Source organism: Pelodiscus sinensis, unplaced genomic scaffold (assembly GCF_049634645.1).
Source record: "Pelodiscus sinensis isolate JC-2024 unplaced genomic scaffold, ASM4963464v1 ctg48, whole genome shotgun sequence".
Lineage (NCBI taxonomy): Eukaryota > Metazoa > Chordata > Testudines > Trionychidae > Pelodiscus > Pelodiscus sinensis.
Window position 1 is genome coordinate 225,001 of NW_027466011.1, and position 22,968 is coordinate 247,968.

General features: G+C 51.9%; 3 protein-coding genes across 3 annotated transcripts; all 3 read right to left on the bottom strand.

Annotated features, from left to right (window-relative positions):
* Window positions 1–2,630: 2,630 nt before the first annotated feature.
* LOC102452054 (olfactory receptor 11A1-like) lies at window positions 2,631–3,572 on the bottom strand. The gene has a single exon (XM_006116871.2). It carries the CDS (start codon window positions 3,570–3,572, stop codon window positions 2,631–2,633), a length of 942 nt encoding a protein of 313 aa, XP_006116933.2.
* Window positions 3,573–12,155: 8,583 nt separating this feature from the next.
* On the bottom strand, window positions 12,156–13,114 carry LOC102452299 (olfactory receptor 6B1-like). The gene has a single exon (XM_006116872.2). It carries the CDS (start codon window positions 13,020–13,022, stop codon window positions 12,156–12,158), a length of 867 nt encoding a protein of 288 aa, XP_006116934.2. The 5' UTR covers window positions 13,023–13,114.
* Window positions 13,115–20,308: 7,194 nt separating this feature from the next.
* Window positions 20,309–22,632, bottom strand: LOC102452544 (olfactory receptor 6B1-like). Its single transcript, XM_014570373.2, has 2 exons — window positions 22,618–22,632; window positions 20,309–21,286 (listed from the first exon to the last, which is right to left on the bottom strand). The coding sequence occupies exons 1-2, from the start codon at window positions 22,630–22,632 to the stop codon at window positions 20,309–20,311; spliced, it is 993 nt and encodes a 330-aa protein (XP_014425859.2).
* Between the last annotated feature and the right edge of the window lie 336 nt (window positions 22,633–22,968).

The following is a 22,968-nucleotide window of genomic DNA, read 5'->3' on the forward strand; positions in this document are numbered from 1 at the left end:
TGTAGATGTAGCTGCTCTGTCAGCAGCCCTGACCTCCTCGTTCCATGAGGAAGACGGGAGCTTCTGAAAGACGGGGGCTGCGTCTAGACTGGCAAGTTTTTTCAGCTGCTTTTGCGGAAAAACTTGCCAACTGTCTACACTGGCCACTTGAATTTCCACAAAAGCACTGACTTCCTACTGTCCGAAATCAGTGCTTCTTGCAGAAATACTGTGCTGCTCCCGTTCAGGCAAAAGTCCCTTTTGCGCAAAGGGGCCAGTGTAGACAGCTCCGATTTGTTTTGCGCAAAAAAGCCCTGATCACGAAAATGACCACTGGTGCTTTTTTTGCAGAAAAGCGCGTCTAGATTGGCACGGACGCTTTTCCGCAAAAAGTGCTTTTGCGGAAAATCCAAATGTTCCATTTTGGAAAAGTGCTTTTGCGGAAAAGCGTCCGTGCCAATCTAGACGCTCTTTTCCGCAAATGCTTTTAACGGAAAACTTTTCTGTTAAAAGCATTTGCAGAAAATCATGCCAGTCTAGACGTAGCCAGGGAGTTTCCAAAATTTGGCCCAGTGTAGATGGGCCAAATTTCGGAAAAGCCTCTTCTGAAAAAAAAATTGGAGAAGGCTAGAGCTAGCCTTACCCTGAGGTCTGTAGCCCTGGTAACAGTTCGAGCAAAGGTCTTGGTATCTGCTGGGAAATGAACCACGCGCCCATGACCCGTCATGGAGACACCAAAGTGCATGTCATGCGCCGTGTCCAGAACCCTTGGTAGGCAGGTGGGTTCTTGTTGAATGAAGGATTTTCCATGGGTGCGTTCTTTGGTCTGCTGAACCTTGGAAGGTGCGTCCAGGTGCATGGAACCCACAGCTAGGAATGCTCGTTGTGACATGGCTCACCTGTGCAGAGCAGAGGGTTCTCTGTAGCGACTCTGCCCTGAAATGAATGTCTCGGGGAGATAATGGGAATGGAATTTATTTTATTTCTATTTCATAAACACGTGCTGTATGAGGGGATGATTTTCTGGAAGGAAACGGAGCTTCCTTCGGGACTGATAATGTATTGACCTTGGTCTGTCCTTGTTTAGTCTTTGGCTAATGAAAATGAACTGAGTCTGGGGGTCTCTGCAGTCTCATCCGAAACCTAAGGCCTAATTAAAGGCCCATGCATTGAAAAATCCAAATGTTCCATTTCGGAAACGTCAAAACAAACATTTTTCATTTTTTTGGATTTTTTTCCCCACCACAACAATTTGCGGATTTCCACAGGCATTCTTGAAGGTTTGGGTCAACCCAAACACGCCAGTTTCAGGGCAAAACCCAAAAAGGTTCATTTGAAAAAATCCACCCAACGGTGGCTGTGGGCAATGTGAGGAGGGAGAAATTGTAGTCGGGAGACACTTTGGTCACAGCTGCCCACACAGAAGGAAGTTGTGTTCTGCACACTGCACACAACTGTTCAAGACAAAGAAATGTAGAAAATTAGTTCTCAGTATCATGCAGCCTCGTTATCCAGCAGCGGATCTGCACAAAGGAGGACGTGGGGTTCATATGCCCAATCAACACTCACAGCAAGAGTGACCCCACGTCCTAACCCCCTTGAATACGGAATGCACATGTGGTCGCCTCTTCTTGAAAAAGGTATCTGAGGGCACGTCTAGCCTGAGAGGATCTATCGGAAAAAGATACCCACAATGCAGAGCTCATTTTGCTTATCTTTTCCCAATACTTTTGTCAGAAGAAGCTTTTCTGAAATTTGGCCTTTCTATACTGAGCCAAATTTCAGAAAATCCCCCTCTTTTGAAAGCCCCCTTCTTCCTCGTGGAACAAGGAATACAGGGGCTTCAGAAAGAGAAGTGGGAGAGCAAACGTTCCCTGGATACGGTGGAGTTATCCCCAAACCCCCTTGCAGTCTAGCCATACCCTCAGAGTGGCAAACGGCTCAGAACAGTGCAGCAAAAAGACTGGTCACGGGACAGCTTCATTATGAGAAAAGACTGGGACTTTTTCAGCTTGGAAAAGAGACAACTATAGGGAAGACAATAGAGGGCTATAAAATCACGACTAGGGTGGGGAATCTAAGAATCATTTATTCTTTCTCATAACATAAGAACTGGGGGTCACCAAATGAAATTAATAGGCAGCAGGTTTAAAACAAACAGAAGGAAGTTTTTCTTCACACAGTTCACAGTCAGCCTGTGGAACTCCTCGCCAGAGGATAGTGTGAAGACCAGGACTTTAACAGGGTTCCAAAAAGAGCCAGATAAATCCGTGGAGGTTGGGTCCATCAATGGCTGTTAGCCATGAAGGATAGGAATGGTGTCCCTAGCCTCTGTTTGACAGGGCCTGGGAATGGATGACAGGCGAGGGCTCACTGGATGATTCCCTGCTCTGTTCCCTCCCTCTGGGGCACCTGACACTGGTCACTGTGGGCTGACAGGATGCTGGGCTGGGAGGACTTTGGGTCTGACCCAGTGTGGCTTTGTGAAATGCACATTGCCTGACACACCGAACCATTCCCAGGCTTCGTGTCAGCCAGGGCCCCTGGCGAAGCCACATGCAACCCCGCCGGAAGCTGCTGCACTTGAAAACAATGGAAGGAGGCTGAATTGCATGACGTTCCTCCAGGAGACTGCAGCGTTTTGCCCTGTGTCAAACCAGCAGTCTCCGGACGGCTCTTCTCAGCGCCCTCTTCACCTCCCTGTTGCGCAGGCTGTAGATGAGCGGGTTGGCCAGGGGGGTGAGGACGGTGTAGGAGACGGAGAACACTTTGCGCAGGGTGCGCAGGGTGCCGGTCCTTGGGAGCAGGATCACAGCGACGAGGGTCCCGTAGAACAGGGTCGCCACGGCCAGGTGGGAGGAGCAGGTGGAAAAGGCCTTCTGCCGCCCACTGACGGATGGGATCCTCAGGACGGCGGCGATGATACACGCGTAGGACCCCAGGGTTAACGCGAAGGGGGGCAGGGTGAACAAGGACAGCAGGGTGAAGGTCACAAGTTCCACCGCGCGGCTGTCCCCGCAGGAGCGTTCCATCACGGAGCTGAAGTCGCAGAAGAAATGGTCGATTTCGCCGGGGCTGCAGAATGCGAAGTGTGACATTAAGGAGACGATGAGCACGATGGCGGCGAAGCCGTTGAGCCAAGACCCTGCCACGAGGCAGAGGCAGACGCGGCCGCTCATGCGGGTGGCGTAGTGCAGCGGTTTGCAGATGGCTAAGTACCGGTCGTAGGACATCACGGCTAAGAGGCAACACTCTGAGCCCAGCAGGGAAGCAAAGAAGTAAAACTGCGCAATACAGCCCCGGACAGAGACGGTCCTGTCCCCTGTCAGTAGCCCGGCCAGCAGCCGGGGCAAGATGGCGGAGCTGTAGCAGGTCTCCAGGCAGGACAGGTTCCCCAGGAAGAAGTACATGGGGGTGTGCAGGTGCCGATCTGCCACCACTAGCCCCACGATAAGGAGGTTCCCAGCCATGGTCGCCAGGTAGATCACTAGGAACAGCAGGAAGAGATGGGTTTGCAGTTCGGGGAGATTCCCGAATGCCAGGAGGGTGAATTCCGTGATGGACGTTTGGTTTCCTGGCTCCGGGTTCGCCATGGGTTTAACTAGAGGGAACTGAACAAATTCGAAATCAGAGCCATACACTTGCCTTCTGCAACGGCGCTTAAATTCCATTCGGATCTGCACACCCGCCAGCCCATGTGGAGTCAAGACACTTTCCAGGACAACCCAGGGAGGTGCCCGGGGTCGTCCACCCTCTCCCTCGCAGGGCCTAGAAGGAGTCCGTCGATCACTGCACTCACAAACCGCACCACAGAAGCTCGCCATCGCTAACGCGGATCAGGGTCGACTGCAGTGTTTTGTAAAGTCGGAGCCAATTCGCCACGTTGTGTCATGCAAAGCCCAGAAACTCCCCCACATACGGGCATGTTTTGGGCTGACATTCTGGAGAGAAAACGTTTCAGATTTTTTGAGTCCAAATGATGGTTGGTTTTCAATTCAATTGTTAAAAGGTGACCCCTCCCCCCCAAAATACAACCTTGACACTAGCACACAAGGGATCATGTCAGGTCAAGGGAAACATTTTGCATGCCACAAAACGTTTGCTGGGATTCCTGTTCCTGGTTGGCCAGCCGGCGGAAAACCGGATGTTCACACAGCTCGGTACAGATCTTGTCTGCCTGCAGAGCTGTGTTCCCTCCTGATGACAGAGCCCCGCTGTGGGGGCAGGAGAGTTGAAGGGAATTGGTGATGCTGTGTGATGAGCCAGTCGCTCCTGGCCTCAGTTTCCCCTGTGTGAAATGGGTGCAATGGCCCTGACCCGCCTCTGAAACGCTCTAGGAAACGTTGGGCCCTTAACACCACAGAGAGCCACAGTGTGTAAGGCCAGCGGGGGTCACCAGATCCCCTGGTCTCACCTCCCATGTGGGACAGGCCAGCCACAAGGCCTAGGGCCCACCCCTAAACCCAAGGATGGACACGGGGCCAAACTAAGGCGGCCCACAGGAGTCTGGACCCGAGACCCCCCATGGCAGGGAAGTGATGTGGTGAGAGGCACCTATCGGACCCTGGCACGGGACTTGCATCCCGACACTGCAGTGGAAGGCGAGCTCCTTAGAGGCAAAATTCCTTCCTGACCCCGCATCTGGTGACCAGTGAGACCAGGCGCATGTGAGCAAGACGCAGCCAGGCACCTCCCCACCATAGCCGCTTTCCCATCTCCAGCCACAGCTGTCCTGGCGCTTCAAAGTAGATGGGAAAAACCCTTCCTGGCCCCTGACACTGGCTAGGGAAACCCAGGAGCATGAGCATTTGGGAACAGATGAGGCAGCCCAGCAGTGAGCCACCGCAGACCTCAGGCAGCAGGACTGGCTGCAAGGGGTGCAGCTCGTTAGGGGGTGTCCCGAGCCAGCCCGCAGCGTTAGAAAGGAGACACAAGCTGAGCACGGTCAGTGGCAGACCCAGGCCTGGAACCCACGTTTTCTGGGTCCCGGAGCCCCCGCCCACCCGCTCTCTCACACCAGAAGTGCGAGGCCACGCACGGCTTTCTATGGGCACGTAGGAAGGCCGCCAACCCCACTCTTGCTGTCCCCCTCCCCAGGGGTTGTAAGTGCCCCCGAGTTCTATCAGCTCCCAGGGACTTTGGCCCCTGCCCTCACATGAAGGGCCCTCTCCTGTTCCTGAAGGCGTAGCGCTATCCCAAATTCCAGCCCAGCCATAGGAAGGGCTGGAGCATCCTCTGCCCCCGCAAGAACTCCCGTCACCTCCAACGCGGCCGGTACTGACTCCAGGGAACCCAGAATGTCCTGGGAACGGCCGCACAGAATCAATGGAGGTAGCCAGCACGTCATGCCTAGGTGCCCACCCGAGGGCGAAATGCCCTGCCGTGGCCAAGGGGGCCGGGACACGAGGCAGCTGGAGTCTGTAAACCGGATGCAGAATGCGAGGGTACCTCTCAGGCGAGGACATGGCGCGTCTGGGTCTCAGCTGTGCTCTCTTCACGGGGAGTTCAGGCACCGGAGATGGGTCCTTCTCTCTGTTTCTCCATGTGTGCCCAGCCTGCCTGGACAAGGCCTGGCCGTTTCCACACAGGGCGCTGGCTTCACCCCCATGCCGGGGGCTTTTTGTCTTCTACCTGTTCCCAGAAAGTCAGCATCTGCCCTGTGCCGCTCCTCACCACTGAGGGGAAAACACGAGTCCCCCGGGCCCCTCTGCTGATTGGCTCGGCAAATTAACAAGAAGGGAAAGTTAACGGCACCTTTGTTTTAGGCCCGTACGGACAATGGTGCTACCGAGAGTCAAGCTTCGAACCTGAGTGGGAAATGGATGGAGAAAGGAGAGCGACTTAGCAGAGAGGAAATGTTTGTCTCGCCCAACTACATTAGACATAGAAATGAAACTGCTAGGCAAGGTCACTCTTCTCGCTACACCTCAAAGGGGAGGGTGCATTTCCCAGTTGGGACACTCATGTTCACAAAGAAATTCAGGAAAGATACAGCCAAGCAAGGATCACACAAGGAGAAAATACAGCTGAAGAAATGTTGCAACTTGGAGTAACTTAGAATTCAGGGGAAAAGGACAAAAACATTAAGAATTACTCCTTTGTTTTCTTTCTATCTATCTATCTATCTATCTATCTATCTATCTATCTATCTATCTATCTATCTATCTATCTATCTATCTATCTATCTATCTATCCCCACACATACCCTCTATCTATCCCTATACACCTCTTCTATCTGTCTGTCTGTCTGTCTGTCTGTCTATCACACACACACACACACACACATACATACTCCCCAACACCACGGTATCTGAGCTCTCCCAGCACTTTACAACTGAGAAACAGTGGAAGCCCCAGAAAGGTGTCATGCCCAGGAGAAGTCCATGCAATGGGTGATTAAAGAAAAGGACCCAGGAGTCCTGAAATGTAGCCCCTGTGTTGTAACCCACCAGACCCTCGTCCCCTCCAAGAGCCCAGGATAAAACCCAAGAGACTTGACTCCATATCCCTCATGTTCCCTGGATCTCCCCTGTCATTCTAAAAACAGGGCAGGAACTGATGCCTGTTCGTTCTCTCAGTTCTGCGAACATGCACGGGCAATACCCTAAGCATGAGTACCATGCTCCCCTTTACTTCCAAGAGTTGTGAGATTCGGGACTTAACTGCCAAGTTCTACATTCTCTTTGGCTGCCCTGCTAGAAACGGGGAGTAAATAAGTCCTTGGTGCAGCTTCTTGGCGAGGATTATCCAGAAAGATGCCTGGCCCTTTGCAGCCGTGAAACCGCAATTTCCACTACACGTTCTCCTTCCAATTGGTCATGTCCAGTTCACGTTCTGGAGTTCATGCTCGGCGGAGAGAGAACATGTCCAGAACTATTTAGAAAAGCTAAACAGACACAAATCCATGGGTCCAGATTTAATGCAGCCGAAGGTGCTGAGGGAGTTCGCAAACATCATTGCAGAGCCTTTGGTCATTATCTTTGAAAAGTCGTGGAGATCGGGAGAAATCCCGGATGATTGGAAAAAGGCAAATGCAGTGCCCATCTTTAAAAAAGGGAAGAAGGACGATCCAGGGAACTGTAGGCCAGTCAGTCTTACCTCAGTCCCTGGAAAAATCGTAGAGGGGATCCTCAAGGAATCCGTTCTGAGGCACTTGGAAGAGGGGAAAGTGATCAGGAATAGTCAACATGGATTCACGAAGGGCAAGTCGTGCCTGACCCATCTGATTAGCTTCTATGATGAGGTGACTGGCTCTGTGGATGTGGGAAAGTCAGTGGATGTGATATACCTTGACTTTAGCAAGGCTTTTGATACGGTCTCCCACAATATTCTTGCCAGCAAGTTAAGAAAGTATGGATTGGGTAAATGGACTGTGAGATGGATAGAAATCTGGCTAGACTGTCGGGCCCAATGGGTAGTGAGCAACGGCTCGATGTCAGGTTGGTGGTCGGTTTCTAGCAGAGTGCCCCAGGGGTCAGTTCTAGGAAGAGGGGATGGATTGCACCCTCAACAAATTTGCAGATGACACTAAGCTAGGGGGAGAGGTAGATACGCTGGGGGGCAGGGAAGGGTCCAGAGTGACCTGGACAGATTATAGGACTGGGCCAAAAGAAATCTGATGAGGTTCAACAAAGACAAGTGCAGAGTCCTGCCCTTGGGACGGAAGAATCCCAAACATTGGTACAGGCTGGGGACCGACTGGCTAAGTAGCAGTTCTGTAGAAAAGGACCTGGGGGTTACAGTGGATGAGAAGCTGGACGTGAGTCAACAGGTCGCCCTTGGAGCCAAGCAGGCCAATGGCACATTGGGGAGCATTAGGAGGAGCGTTGCCAGCAGATCCAGAGAAGTGATTATTCCCCTTTATGCGGCTCTGGTGAGGCCACTTCTGGAGTGTTGCTGGTTGTTACCTGTCACCTCATTATCACCAAGATGTTTGCAGAGAACCATAGAACCCCAGAGCTAGAAGAGACCTCAGGAGGCATCGAGTCCAGCCCCCTGCCCAAAGCAGGACCAACCCAACTCAATTATCCCAGCCAGGGCTTTGTCAAACTGGGACTTAAACACCTCTAGGGATGGAGATTCCACCCTCTCCCAGGGAACCCAGCCCAGGGCGTCCCCACCCACCTAGGGAAAGAGTTTTCCTAATCTCCAACCTAGACCTGCCCCACCGCAACTTGAGCCCATTGCTCCTTGTTCTGCCCCCTGCCACCCCTGAGAACAGCCTCTCTGGAACCCCCTGCAGGGATTTGAAGGCTGCTCTCTGATCCCCCCTCACTCTTCTCTGCAGACTGAAGAAGCTCAAATCCTTCAGCCCTTCCTCATAGGTCAAGTGCTCCATCCCCCTCATCATTTTGGTTGCCCTCCTCTGGGCCCACTCCACTGTGTTCACATCCTTTCTGTGGGGGGGAGGGGGGGCAGAACTGGATTCAATACTCCAGATGTGTCCCACGGCTGGACACAAGAGGAAATGCCCTAACCCATCTCTCCTCTTCGACGGATCAATAGGACCCCAGTCGCGTGGTGAATGTGGAAACTAAGGTTACGTCTAGACTACATTCCTCTTTTGAAAGTGCAGTGTAGTCTAGACAGCCTTAATGTAAAGGGCACCAGTCACTACGGCAGCCTGTCAGTCCCTCCCATGCCCGTCCCCAGCTCTGTCTGACGAGGCTGTGGTTGTGGATTGGCAAAGGACCCCAAGCGGAGGGGACCGGCGAGGCCTTGGGAGGGGCCATGTAGAACTGGACTGACACATGCTGGACCAAAGAGACGCTCTGGCGTTCTCCCCAGGGGAGGAAATTCTGCTTTGATTTGTGCAAGGCCCTTTGCTGGGAAAGGAAAGAAAGCAAATGCCCCCCTCCCCAGCAGGAAATGGGACTCACTGGGCAGGCCCAGCCCTGCCCAAATGCAGCACAATTCCCATGAGCCCCAAGCGGGAAGCTGGTGCCGAAAATGCTGGGGCCGTTCCGGGGGAATTCACGGGCACGGTGCATGGAGGACAGGGGAGGTGGTTGCTCTCCTGTTCCCAGCCCCAGGGAGGGCTCAGCTGCTGTGTTGTGTCCAGTCTCAGGACCACACTTCAGGGAAGACGTGGGTGTAAGGTGGAGCCCCCCAATGGGCTGCTCTGGTAAGAAGGACCCGGCCACTGCTGGGCTCTTGGCTGCAGGAGGAAGCAGGGTGCTGCCAGCCGGGCTCCCGGGGCTTCCTGCAGGCTGCTGATGGGAAGGGGAAGAGGAAGCAACATCCTGGCACAAACCTTGGGGGGGGGGGGGTTAGCCTGCCTGCCCTCCCCCCTCCCTCCAGCCTCAACCCTGCCCTGACTCCTGCACCCCCACAGCCCCATCTCCTGCCCTGAGACCCCCACATCTCCTGCCCTGACTCCTACACCCTTCCACATCCCCCAAGTCTGAGCCCCCCTCTGCCTCATCCCTGACTCCTGTGCCCCCCGGCACCCGCACCATGAGCACCTCCCCACACACCCCAACCCAGACTCCTTCACCCCCCCCCACACACACTCCTGGCCCCCTGTCCTGAGCCTCTCCTCACACCCCTAATACTCCTGTGCCCACACACCCCATGCCCTGAGCCCCCCACACCTTGACTTTCCCCATCTCCCTGCCTTTGGCCCCCCACACCACCCCACACTTACATTTCTTACGGGTACTGTTGTATCACAACCCCCCAGTATCCTGCCCTGGGGACCCTGGGGTGGGGTGGGGGGGTTGCAATACCCCAGTACCTGTAAGAAATTCAAGTTACTTTCAGCCCTGGATGGGACCAAGATGGGCAGGCTATGGCAGGAAGATTCAGGGAGTGGCAGAATGTTTAATTCCAGCTCCAGCACCATGGACAGCAGCAAATAACAAGGCCAGGGAGCAAGGGCTGGGGAAACCAGCCAGAGGGCTCTGTGTGTTCCTGAGTCAGAAATGCTTGGGGGGGACCCAAAGAGAGGTGACCTAGGCTCAAGTCATTAAAGGGCACGTTCTTTGCTTTATTCTCAGGAGCTAAGTACGACACTTAACTGAAAAGTTGCCCACACCCAGGGAATAAGTGGCCAGTGCTCAGGAAGGCCACGTGCCGTTATTCAGACCACGGAGCGGCAGTGGGGGTGAAGTGCCCGTCTCAGGCTTTGGATTCCTGAACTAACTTTTCTCCATCTGCTGTTGCATGGCCAGTAGCTGGACACTCTTGGATTCCACCCTGGGATCAAGGCGATGAGTGTCGTGAGGAGCTAAGGGTATGTCTACACTACAGCACTAATTCGAGCTAGTGCATCTAGACCTAAAAACTAATTCAAATTAGCATTTTGCTCGTTCGAACTAGCATGTCCACACTGAGTGGACCCTGAACCGGGGTTAAGGATGGCCGGAAGCAGTGCCGGCAGGGCATCAGATTAGGACTTAGAGCGTGGAGCTGCTGTCTCAGGCTAGCCGAGGGCTCCGCTTAAAGGGACCCCACTCCCACCCCGGACAGACAGTTCTCAGGGGTGCCCCGCTTGCAAAGCAGTCCTGGCTTGGAGTGCCCTGAGTGCCCACACTGGGCACATCACAGCACTCGGTCATCAGCCCGGCTGCACTTGCCGCAGGCTGCCGTCCGGAGGGGGGGCCAATCAAGGAGCTTCAGGAGAGCTTCCACCCCAAGGAGCCCACAGAGCCACCCCAGTCCTCCCCATCGGGGGCTCGTACCCCATTCCTCCCTCACCTCCTTCCATTTACCCCGCCCTAGCCCCCCTTCCTGATGTACAAAATAAAGGACACATGTGTTCAAAAATAGCAACTCTCTTTATTGAACAAAACTGGGGGAGACTGGGAAAAGGAGGTGGGAGAGGGGAAGAGAGAGGGTGGGAGAGGGGAGGGCAACTAAAATGATCAGGGGTTTGGAACAGGTCCCATATGAAGAGAGGCTAAAGAGACTGGGACTTTTCAGCTCAGAAAAGAGGAGACTGAGGGGGGATATGATAGAGGTCTCTAAAAGCACGAGTGGTGTGGAGAGGGTGCATAAAGAAAAGTTCTTCATTAGTTCCCATAATAGGACTAGAGGACACCAAATGAAATGAATGGGTAGCAGGCTTCAAACTAATAACAGAAAGTTCTTCTTCCCAAAGCAAATAGTCAACCTGTGGAACTCCTTGCTGCAGGAGGCTGTGAAGGCTAGAACTAGAACAGAGTTTAAAGAGAAGTTATATACATTCATGGAGGTTGGGTCCATGGAGTGGTATTAGTCAGGGGGTAGAAATGGTGTCCCTGGCCTCTGTTTGTGGAAGGCTGGAGAGGGATGGCACGAGAGAAATGGCTTGGTCATTGTCTTCGGTCCATCCCCTCCAGGGTCCCTAGTGCTGGCCACTGTCAGCAGACAGGCTACTGGGCTAGATGGACCTTTCGTCTGACCCAGTACGGCCGTTGTTATGTTTTTATGTTCTAAGCTCAGGGCTCAGGGTCGGGGGTCTCAGTGGACCACCTTGATTTTCATGCCAACCTGCTCCTGGGTGGCCAGGCTGGCAGCTCTCCTGCCCTAGACGGCCACTTTCCTGTGCCTAGTGCGGAGATCGTGGACGTTGGAGGCCTCCCCCCAAACCTGGATGAGGTCCAGGATCTCCGCACTAGACCAGGTGGGCGCCCACCTCTTGCGGCCCCGGGCAGGCTTCTGGGAGCCACCAGCCTGGTCCCGGGAAGAGGCGGAGGGCTGGGTGGCAGTGGGTGGCTGGCTCGTGCCGTGCTAGGTGCAGGGTCTGCTGGCTGGGTGCTGGCAGGTTTGCACCTGGCACGGGCACCGTAGCCAGACCGTGCCCCTTTAAGGCCTCCAGGGCCGGGAGGGGGGCAGACAAGTTTCCCTGGTGGTGCCCAGAGTGGCCACCAGGGCAAGCTGGGGAGGGCTAGCCTCCCACTAGTTCGAATTAAGTGGCTACACAGCTCTTAATTCGAACTACTTAATTTGAACTAGGCATTAGTCCTTGTGGAATGAGGTTTACCTAGTTCCAATTAAGCGCTCCGCTAGTTTGAATTAAGTTCGAACTAGCAGTTTGAATGTGTAGCGCCTATTGAAGTTAATTCGAACTAACGTCTGTTAGTTCGAATTAACTTTGTAGTGTAGACATACCCATACAGAAAAGTCTTGTCTACTCATAGTATTTGAGTTCTCAGGTTCATATTGTTGTGCTTGGCCCACCTTCTCCGTACGAGCTAGAAATATCTGATCTGTAAAAGATAAAAAAATTGAAGGAGGGTTTTCCACAGGGCTTCCTTCACCTCCTTGTTCCTCAGGCTGTAGATGAGAGGGTTGATCAATGGGGTGAGGACTCCATAGAAAACGGAGAATATTTTGTTCAGGTCTCTCAGGGCATCAGAGTCCGAGAGGAGATACACAAGGACCAGGGTCCCGTAGAAAACACTCACCACAATGAGGTGGGAGGAGCAGGTGGAAAAGGCCTTTTGCCGCCCGGTGGTGGACGGGATGCGCAGGATGGTGGCGATGATGCAGGCGTAGGATGCCAGGGTCAGGAGAAACGGGGGCAGGGTGAAGATGGAGCAAAGCACAAATGCGGTTACCTCCAGCTGGCGGGTGTCGCTGCAGGACAGTTTTATTATTGGGTTCAAATCACAAAAGAAATGGTCCAGTTCGTTGGGGCCACAGAAAGTGAACTGCGACATCAGTAGCATGGAGGGCAAAGGAGCCAGAAAGCCACTCACCCAAGAGCAGGCAGCCAGCTGGAGGCAGGACCTGCCGTTCATGCGGGAGGCGTAGTGCAGCGGCTTGCAGATGGCTAGATAGCGGTCATAGGACATGACGGACAGGAGAAGGCATTCCGTCGCTAGCAGAGAGCCAAAGATGTAGAACTGAGTGATGCAGCCACTGACGGAAATGGATCTGTCCCTCGTCAGGAGCCCGGCCAGCAGCCGGGGCAGGAGAGTGGAGGTGTAGCAGGTCTCCAAGCAGGACATGTTCCCCAGAAAGAAGTACATAGGGCTGGAAAGGTTCTTATTAATCACCACGAGCGTTATGATGAGGAGGTTCCCAGCCACGGTTGTCACATAGATGACTAGAAACATCAGGAAGAGAAAGGTCTGTAGTTCAGGGAAGTCCCCGAATCCCAGGAGGATGAATTCAGTGATGGTCGTCTGGTTTCCTTGGCGTTTGTTTGCCAGGGATTTCATCTAGGGAAATAAAACAAACTCTGAAATGTGTCACTAGCCCGAACTCGTGGAATGAGGAGTAACAGTTAATTCAAACTAAGGACTTAGTTCGAATTAACGTTTCACTGCCGCACGGCTACACCCGTCAGTGAGTTACTGACATTTCAAAATGGTGACCGGACGGGAACATGCAAGTAAAGCCTGGGATATTTAAGTCCCGGGCTTCATTTGCAACTCCGGTCGCCTCATTTGCCTACCTAGCTCGAATTAATGAGCTAGTGTAGACATAGCCAGGGGTGCTATAGGACCATTGCTGTTTTTTAGTTACAGACTAACACGACTCCCCCTCTGAGAACTCCATCACGGTCCATCCATACTTGTGTCTCACAGCTTGGGAAACTGGGGGCATGTTGAGAGACCCACATCTCGGAGCAGTGACCAGTCACATCTCAGCTGTATGGGACTTACAGTGCCAGGTATTCAGTGGCTGGATCCAATCACCCGAGGTCACTATTCAGTGCTAGCCGATGTACTTGGCATTGCTTGGGTCCTTAACTCTTTTGGGGGGATGCAGAAGGGGGAGTCTTAGGGCAGAGGGTTGGGAGGTTGGGGGCTTACCAGGGCTGCCTCTGGTGGCAAAGAGGATGACTCCTCCTGGGGGGTCTGTCGTACACTGCCCAGTCTCGGCCAACGACTCCTTCTGGGAGGACACGACAGCCCTGGCCCCTGGGAGGAGTTGCCACTGGAGCAACGCCACCCTCACTGCCACAGCCCCCCCCCCCTGCAACTCCCAGCCCCCTGCCCTGACTCCTGCTTCCCGGGAGTGGGGGCCAGCACTGGAGTCGACGGCCAGTGGGAGGAGTTGGGCTGAGGCTTTGTGGGGTGCGGCACTTACCCAGGCTGGTGGCCTGCAACATGGACAGCCTTGGCCTCTCTGTTACGGGGGTAGCCACCCCCCAGTGGTCACTCTGCAATACAGCTGTTCCTGAGCTCGTTGCCCCTCTGTGGTCATTGTAGAGCAAAACTGTCCAGCTCTCAGACCCTCCCTTTCCGAGTTATGGATACCAGTTCCACTCCAGGCACCCCATTGTCCGGGCACAGCTCAGCTCTGCCCTGGCTCTAAGTTAAGATATGAGAAGCTGCCTGCCAAGTGTGGTGGTCCCAGCGCTTACCGTTTAGAAGGCGTTCTTGAGCAGACAGTCTCACTGATGAATGGACAGACAGGCAGTCACACCTTTCTAAAACATTTAGAAAAGAAGGGATGGGAATTTGGCACTTTTGTTAGAGTTGCACTTGGGTTCTCCAATTGACTCAAACTTGAAACAGCCCCAGAAACCCATAGGTATATTCACTAATTAAGAACAAAACTGGTTGTAATGCCCATTACATTTTTGCTGATAAAATTCACTGTTTTCACGCTTTCAAACAATTGAGCCTAAACTTATTGTGAGTCCCCAGCCAAAAAGCACTGACAGAGGTGAAATTTTGGTAACAGGACCTAGTGACATAACCTATGTGGAAAGATGTTACTGATTTATTCAACCCAACTACCCACCATGACCTGGGAAATAATTAATACACAACCACTTCCTGTTCCTGTGTCCTACACAATCAAATACCTAAGTAGCACCCAACACTGCAGTAGGCAAATGATGAATATGGAATGCTTGCACACACAATTACACACACACACACAACACACACAAACACTTACTCAGGCGTGTATGCCAGGCAGGGCCACAGACTGGGAACACGTAATTCAAGCCATGGAGCTAGGAGTAAGAGGTGCCACCCAGAAGGAAATTAACCCAGTGTGGAATTTTGACTTATACCGGAATGAAGGGGTTGAGTTTTGATTTTAAGAAAAGGTTGAAACTGTTTTAATGGGGATTATTCAGCTAATAGCTCCCCATAGAGGGAAACATTCAGTGGCAAAACATTGCAGTTAGGTTGGAAGTTAAGTTGTACTCCGAGAAAAACATCCATGTGCAGTAAGTGTCAGCTTTTAAATCTGCACAACCACCAGCGCGCACACACACACACACACGCGCACACACACACACACACACACACACACACACACACACACACACACACCACTATTTTTTCTTGTGTTTGTGTGAAGTGATGGAAACAACAATGGCCAGGAGCTCTTTCTAATTAGACTATGAGCGGGCTCAGGTTTTCCTGGGATTCTTTGTCTGTCATTCTGGTTTTAAGTTCTTAGCCAATTTGGGGGTTTTGCCACCCATAATGTCACCAATTGCACCTGAGCAGCTACTAATGAAGAGGCAAGCAGGTGGCCTCCAGGATAGAAGATTGCACCAACAATTTGGCTGGCCTGGTAGCTAGAGAACAGGCAATACTTAGAAGAGGAGAGATCTCATATAAATTTGAGATTCATTCCAAGTGTTTAACAACCTTGGATTAACCCATATTGAATGGAAACCCAGACGGCTTTCACCTTTCCCTTCCGGCCATATCCCGTCCATCTCTCCCTCCCATTATTTTACTTTTCTCTGCTTCTCATTTCTTAGCCATTCTCCAGCGAACCATCGATGAAATGGAAAGCCATGGGAACTCTCCAGAGTGCACTCAGCAGGTGAGTTAATAGGAAATCAAGATTTAACCCTTTCAAAGAGGGAACGAGGAGACGCGTCCCTTCTCACTTACCCCAGAGTTTATTGGAAATAACGGCACTGAAGTCAGTGGAGATACTGGCGTAAGGGAGAAGAGCCAGACAGCACAAGAGAGGTGTCGTCTTCTTCCTCTTCGGTTTTCAATGCCCTTGCCCAGACTTCCACCTAATACCACCCCCCCCCACACACAACATAAAGGGTCACTTGTGCAGCAGGATTCCCCGTGCAGTCACCTCTATATGTATTGGTGACCACATGGGAATTCTCCCAAGGAGACTCCGCTGTCATGTTGCCAGGCAGCCAGATCCACCCCTAGTAACAACTGGAGATGAGGTCAGGCCCTCCAGAGTGATGCAAAATTTGTGGCTGCCTCTGCCACCGGGCCGGGAGTAGGGCAGCAGGATTTCAGTCAGCGGTTCTTGGGATCGCAGAGGGTCGGTTGCATGACGTAAGCACAGCGTGGTCGGGGATCCTGAGCCATTGCATTGTGTTGTAGAACGGGGCTAGGCCGCTGTCATGTGATGTTGACATGCCGACGGATGAACTGTGATTCTAGGTGATCCGCCACCACCCACTTTTCACACTAGTGGCATGTCTACACTAGGAAACGATTTTGAAATAACCAAATAACTCCTGAAATAGCAAACTTGAAATAGCGTGTCCCCACTACCGGGGAGCCTCGAAATCAGTCCGAGGCAGGCTCCATTCATGTGGATGGGCTACCTCGACTTAGAGCCCCAGGGAACAAGGGGAGCAGTTCGTTCGAATTACACTAGAGAGTTGTTATTTCAAAATAGCAGCACCGGAGCATCCACACTGTTGCTATTTGAAAATAACTGTTTTGAAATAAGTGTTATTCCCCAGGGAAAGCAGGAGTACAGGTTTCAAAATAGCCAGACAGTCGTGTGGATTAATTAAACCTAAGGGGGGGGATTTCAAAATGAAGCCCTAGTGTAGACCAGGGCTGGGGGCAGATACTTTCCTGCTCTGTCTCCAATATCTTGGATGGAGTGAGACCGTCATTATGCCTCACGTATTTCTTCTTTTCTTGAACTCCCCCCCTCCCCCCGCAGTCTTCCCAGAGGCAGAGAGACGGGAGGTGTTTCCTTTCCCTCTTACTCCCCCAGAATGCTGAGTATCGTCTTTCCTTTCTCGGCGTGCGAGCCTCCCGCCACCCTGCACGGAAACCGTGCTGTTCACTACGGCAGGAGAAAAGAATGGGGCCCGTAGGTGCAGTTCTCATTCCTCCGCACCTGGCTATCCTTTCCCATGTGTCACACTCAACCACAGGAGTTGCACTGCTTATTAACCAGCCATTGCCTGGCCTCAATTCTGCAACAGCCTGGAAGAAACTGCTCCGACCTGTGCTCTCCGTGACACCATGTATGTGCAAGGGGACCATTGGCCACTTCAGGAAACACCGTGGTTTTATCACTTGGGTCTTTCCCATGAGCAGCAGAAGGGGACATGGTCAGAGAAGAGCCAGGTTTCTGGGATTCGCAGGCCTATATTCTGGTTTGCGCAGATTAGCATGAGAGATGGGCCTGTGACCTCAGCAGAGAGAAAAGGGCTCTAAGGTTACTCTCGATTTTTGGGAGCAGGGAATCCCTGACAGTAGATGGGGGCTGGTACATTACGATGCTTGGCCACCACAGCAATACGGGACTGGCCATAGGCTTGGGTGTTGAAGGATGCAATCATTGGCCATAAACCTGCTTGATCAATAGCTGACAAACTTGGGAAGGAGCTAAAAGGCCTGGGTGTGTTAGCCTATAGGACAAAGGCAGCCCAACATTGTGAGCATGGGCGAGTTAAAGAGGGACTTGGGAGGCTGGGTGTTAGCATGAATATTCATGGCTCCACTAAATCCCATACTTAGCTAGGCCACCATGCGGCAGTGAGCAAACGCTCGTCATTAGACCCATCATTGTCATCACCTGCCACTGACTTTCAGGTTGGGGTCTGGACTATTGGACTTGTTTGGCATGATGGACACAGGGCCAGGCCTTTGTGTCCTACCAGCAGCAACCCGAGGAAGGATGGGAGCTTATGAGCATATGCCAGGAATGCCGAATGCTATCTTTCTGGAGCTTTCTTGTCTTCACTGATTGCACCAGTAAAAGTGGCTGTGGGTTACCCGTAGTATCACCGTCGCACCTTTAGAGCCTGGGCTGGAAGACGGGGATGTGTAAGGATTAGACTGTAATTCCCCAGAGCCTATAGTTTATGGCATGACCCACGTGCCCCAGGCGAGGTTCCTCAGTCCTTTAATGCCCTCAGTTTTCCCCTTATTTTTTAACAATTGCTGTTTAATGAATTGTATGCGGTTTAAACTCAAGTCGGTGATCACCATGTCAGGGAAGTGGCCAGTAAGAAGAGGGTGTCCCAGTGTGGCAACACATTAACTTGCCTCCTGAGAATCCCTCAATGAGAGCAGTGGTTAAGTATACCTGTCCCGCATGCTCGTTGCCTCTAGTGGTCACTGAGGAGCATAACTCCTTCCTATCAGACCCTCCCTTTCCAAGTTATGGGAAAAGAATTGGATTCCAGGCACATCCCCGTGTCCCGACACATCCTAACTAAAAGCTAGGTCGGGGGTAGGCTAAGAGGAAGCTGCTTCCCAAATCTGGTGGACCTAGCTCTTACCACTTAGGAGTGATCCTGGGCCCCCCTTATCTGTCCTAGGTCCCAAGGGTCCATTCTATGGAAAAGAAGGAGCGTTCTCAGTGCTAGGCAGAAAAGGGAGTTGGGGCAGAGACTCAGAGGCTGTGTCTACACTGGTGCGATCTTGCGCAAAAGCGGCAGCTCTTGTGCAAAAACTTGCTGCCTGTCTACACTGGCCACGTGTTCTTGCACAAGTAAACTGATGTTCTAATGTATGAAATCAGGGCTTCTTGTGGCAGAACTCTGACTCTCCCGCTCAGGAATAAGCCCTTTTGCACAACTGTTCTTGCACAAGAGGCCAGTGTAGACAGGCAACATGAATTTCTTGCGCAAGAAAGCCCTATGGTTAAAATGGCCATCAGAGCTTTCTTGCCCAAGAGAGCGTCTACACTGGCAAAGATGATCTTGCACAAAAGCACATTCCAGTGTAGATGCTCTCTTGTGCAACTACTTTAACGCAAGAACTCTTGCACTAAAGAGTTTTTGCGCAAGATCACACTAGTGTAGACGTAGCCAGAGACTTTTACCATCTGATTCTACCAGGTTCATATAGCAACCAGGAACATTCCCCACAATAGAAGCACCCCAAATCCTCATAACAGTCAATGCCAAGCACTCAGAGTCTAACTGAATTATTACCTAGGGAAACTTCCACTACAGGGAAGGGGGCTACTTGTATTAGTCAGAATCAGGTCCAAAGATTCATACTCAATTGAATTTTGGTCCAATGTTCTAACCCATTGTTCCTCCAACCTAACTGGAGTGTGCAATTGTCACAAGTTTGATGCACACAGCTTGTCCTATGGAGGAGTTCAACTGGAAATGTCTCTCCTTCTACAAACATGCTGGCTCCTTTCGCTCCACCTTGGTGGATCAGCAAGAGCTCAAGAAGTTTGGTGTACTCAGGATCTTGTCTCTGTTTAGTGTCTTGACCCAGAAACTAGAGCGAAGGAAGCAAGCAAGCAAGCAAGCAAACAAACAAACTCCAAGCAGTAAGCAGTGACAAGCGCTTTGGAGGCCAAGATAAGAATGCCAGGGAGACCGGACAAGTTAGAGAACTGGAGAAGTCAGTAGAACCAAGTGTGAAGTACTGCACGTGGGGAGGAAAGTGTCAGATGGGTTACAGGTAGGCTAGGCAGCAGAGCTGCTAAGGAAGATCCACGGACTAGAGTGGCTCTCCCACTACCCTGATGATGGGCTGGACCAAGTCACCTGTAGGCATGGAAATGTCAAGAGCACCAATGGGGACCAAGTCATCCATGAGAAACCCTGGCCCCAATGAACATTTGCCTCCCCTTGTAGAGCCCTCCCGATCAAAGAATTGCAGCGGGTGCATTAGCAGGAGAAGAAGAGCAAGGAGCAGGTGAATTATTTCTCCCATTGCCATGACCTCCCTGAGGACTGGCCTGAGCCACTGACCTGGCCCCGGCCATTGTTCATTGCTAATCGAATCGTGGCACACGACTTTAATTCCCCTTTTGGCAGCACTCAAACCTAGCGATGGCAACCTGCGCCAGGTGTGTTCGAACAGTGTGGAACGCGTAAGGGGAGGGAGCTGATTCCAGTCTGGAGACTGTTAGGGTCAAAGCAAGGAGAGCTGACAAATCTCAGTGCATGAAAGGACGCCTTTCTAACAAGCTGAATTGGTTTATTCTGATGAACTCAGACGACTTGCACAGCCATCCACACTCAAAGAATAAGTGTGAAACGCTCACGGAGGGGACTCAGAATTCTTCAGACATTTCAATGGCCGGTGGTAGTCTATTTCTTCCCCCGTGTGCTCTCACACGGTCAGGGGTAGGCAACACCCAGAGCCTCCCCGTGGATTAGGGAAGTCCCGATCCTGTTATTTATGGGTTCAGGTGACACACAGCAATGAGATGGGCGTTCTCACCTCAGTCACATCCCTATGCTTGGCCCCTTGCGCACGGGTCTATGGGCTTGGCACCTTTGTAGTCTAGTAAAAGTCAAACACGGAAGGAGAGCTGTTCTCAAGGCTCGCTTTACCTCCTGGTTTCTCAGGCTGTAGATGAGTGGGTTGATTAAAGGGGTCAGGACGCCGTAGAAGATGGAGAACATTTTGTTCAGGTCCCGCAGTGACTCAGTGTCAGGTAACAGGTAGACAGTGACTAGAGTCCCATAGAAAATGGTCACCACAATGAGGTGTGAGGAGCAGGTGGAAAATGCTTTCTGCCTTCCAGTAGAGGAAGGGATTTTCAGGATGGTGGAGATGATGGACACATAGGAGGCCACGGTCAATAGAAATGGAGGCAGGGTGAGGATAAAGCAGAGTATGAAGGTAGAAACTTCCAGCTGGCGGGTGTCACTGCAGGCCAGTTTTATTATTGGGCTCAGATCGCAGAAGAAATGGTCCAGTTCGTTGGGGCCGCAGAACGTGAACTGCGAGATGAAGAATATGGTTGGCAGCGAAGCCAGAAAGCCACTTGCCCAAGAGCCTGTGGTCATCTGGAGGCAGAACCTGCTGTTCATGCGGGTTGCGTAGTGCAGCGGCTGGCAGATGGCTAAATACCGGTCGTAGGACATCACTGACAGGAGGAGGCATTCTGTCGCCGCCAGGGAACCAAAGATATAGAACTGAGTGAGGCAACCGCTAAATGAGATGGTCCGGTCCCCTGTCAGGAGACTGGCCAGCATGCGCGGCAGGAGAGTAGAGGTGTAGCAGGTCTCGAGGCAGGACAGGTTCCCCAGGAAGAAGTACATGGGGGTGTGGAGGTGCCGATCGGTCACCACTAGCACCACGATGAGGATGTTCCCAACCACAGTTACAATGTAGATGCCTAGGAACATTAGGAAGAGAAGCGTCTGCAGTTGAAGGAGATCCCCGAATCCCAGGAGGATGAATTCGGTGATGGTCGTCTGGTTTCCCTGGTGTTGGTGTGCTGGGGGTTTCATCTAGGGGAAAGAAAACAAATTGTGCAATTTGTAGTCTAACTTTTCAAAAAAGTCAACATTTGAAATCCAGCTTCCCCCGGTGGTCCCATCCCAAGAGATCGGTCAAGACTCTAGATGACCAAAGTATTCTGGGAAAAGTTTTCAAGGGTGCCTAAGCTAAATCACATGGGAACCCTTCCCGTTGTCCAGTGTCACTAAGCATGTCGCTTTCAGCCTCCTTTAAATCCTCATGGATTTCTTGGCCACACGGTCTGGGATAATCAGCGCACACTGAAAGGGCCTGGATTCCACTCTCTTGTGGTCGTTCATAAATGCCAACCCACTGCTGGGCTCGGATGACATTCACCCACATTTCCACTCAGAGTCCAGCTGGCTGCAGTACAATTTGATGCCAGAAACTTGGGTTCTAATGCTACCTCGTCCACTCCCTGACGTTGGGTTTATCACTGCTTCACGTCATGCCCCCCGGTATCCTTGTCTGTGAAACTGTAGGGTATTTACCTTTCTTAATGCACTTTGGGGTGCACGAAGCAAAAGCTTTCTCCTCATGCTCATTGTCCCTTCTGTAAAATGCACGCAAAGCTATGCGGGCACTTTCCAAAGTTCGTTAACACCTGTGCTGGCGAGTGTCATTCTTCACCATTATCATACTTCAATATGATCTAGGAAAAGAAACTTGGTGTGCCTCCCATTCATCAGCCCTTTCTATTTCTGCCTCCTTCTCACAGAAGTGCCCTCAATCATGTATTTAACATCACACCTCAACCTGAGCGACTCGTTTTCCCACCACACTGTGGGGAACACTCTCTTAAGTCTGTCCCCAAGCAATGTACATTTTTGCAAGAATACACATCTCCTTTTAACTTCTGTACAGTGCCTAAAATTGATGGGGAACAGCCACATTTGCAAACGTGCCTACAGACCAGATTTTGAAAAGCATTCGTGTGACAGGATTTGCAGAGGCCCCTTTGAATATCTGGCACACAGTACAGAGGATGCCCGGGGAGACGGATTAAGAAGGACTGCAGATGCCTTCTTGGCTACGGGGGCCATGATGGTTTGGCCCATACATCACTGTCCAGTTGTTATTTCTGGTTGGTTTCATGAATGCTATTGCACGTTACAAACATCATTCTAGGTGAGGGCACCTCTTCCAGAGCAGGCAACACAGAGCACCAAGGAATGTCTGGGAATCCGTGGCAAAGCCACCCGGAGCCACCAGCCACTCCATGGCCCATCCCTGGTGAAACAGGAGTGTCAGACATGCAAATCTAGGGACCCTGACTGGCCATTACCCAGTTCCAAGACATATGGGCTCTGTGGTAGGAACCAATCCACACAGACTGGTTTTGTTCAGAGAGGGGAACTTGATCGGGTGAGCCTGAAGGTTTTTTACCACCCTGTTATTGCTGCCAAAAAAGGTCAGATGGAGTTGCAATTCGCTAATTGGAGACAGCACCCTTATGTGCATGGAAACATAGAAAGAGGTTGATTTATTCACACAGCTGCAGAGGTGATCTGGCACATAATTGATGGCCCAGTTCCCTGCATGCCCCAGCCTACACATGTAGCCATGCAAGAAGAACCCAACATTTCATCATGCACATGGAGAATATGGCATTCTTTACATACACACATGCACACAC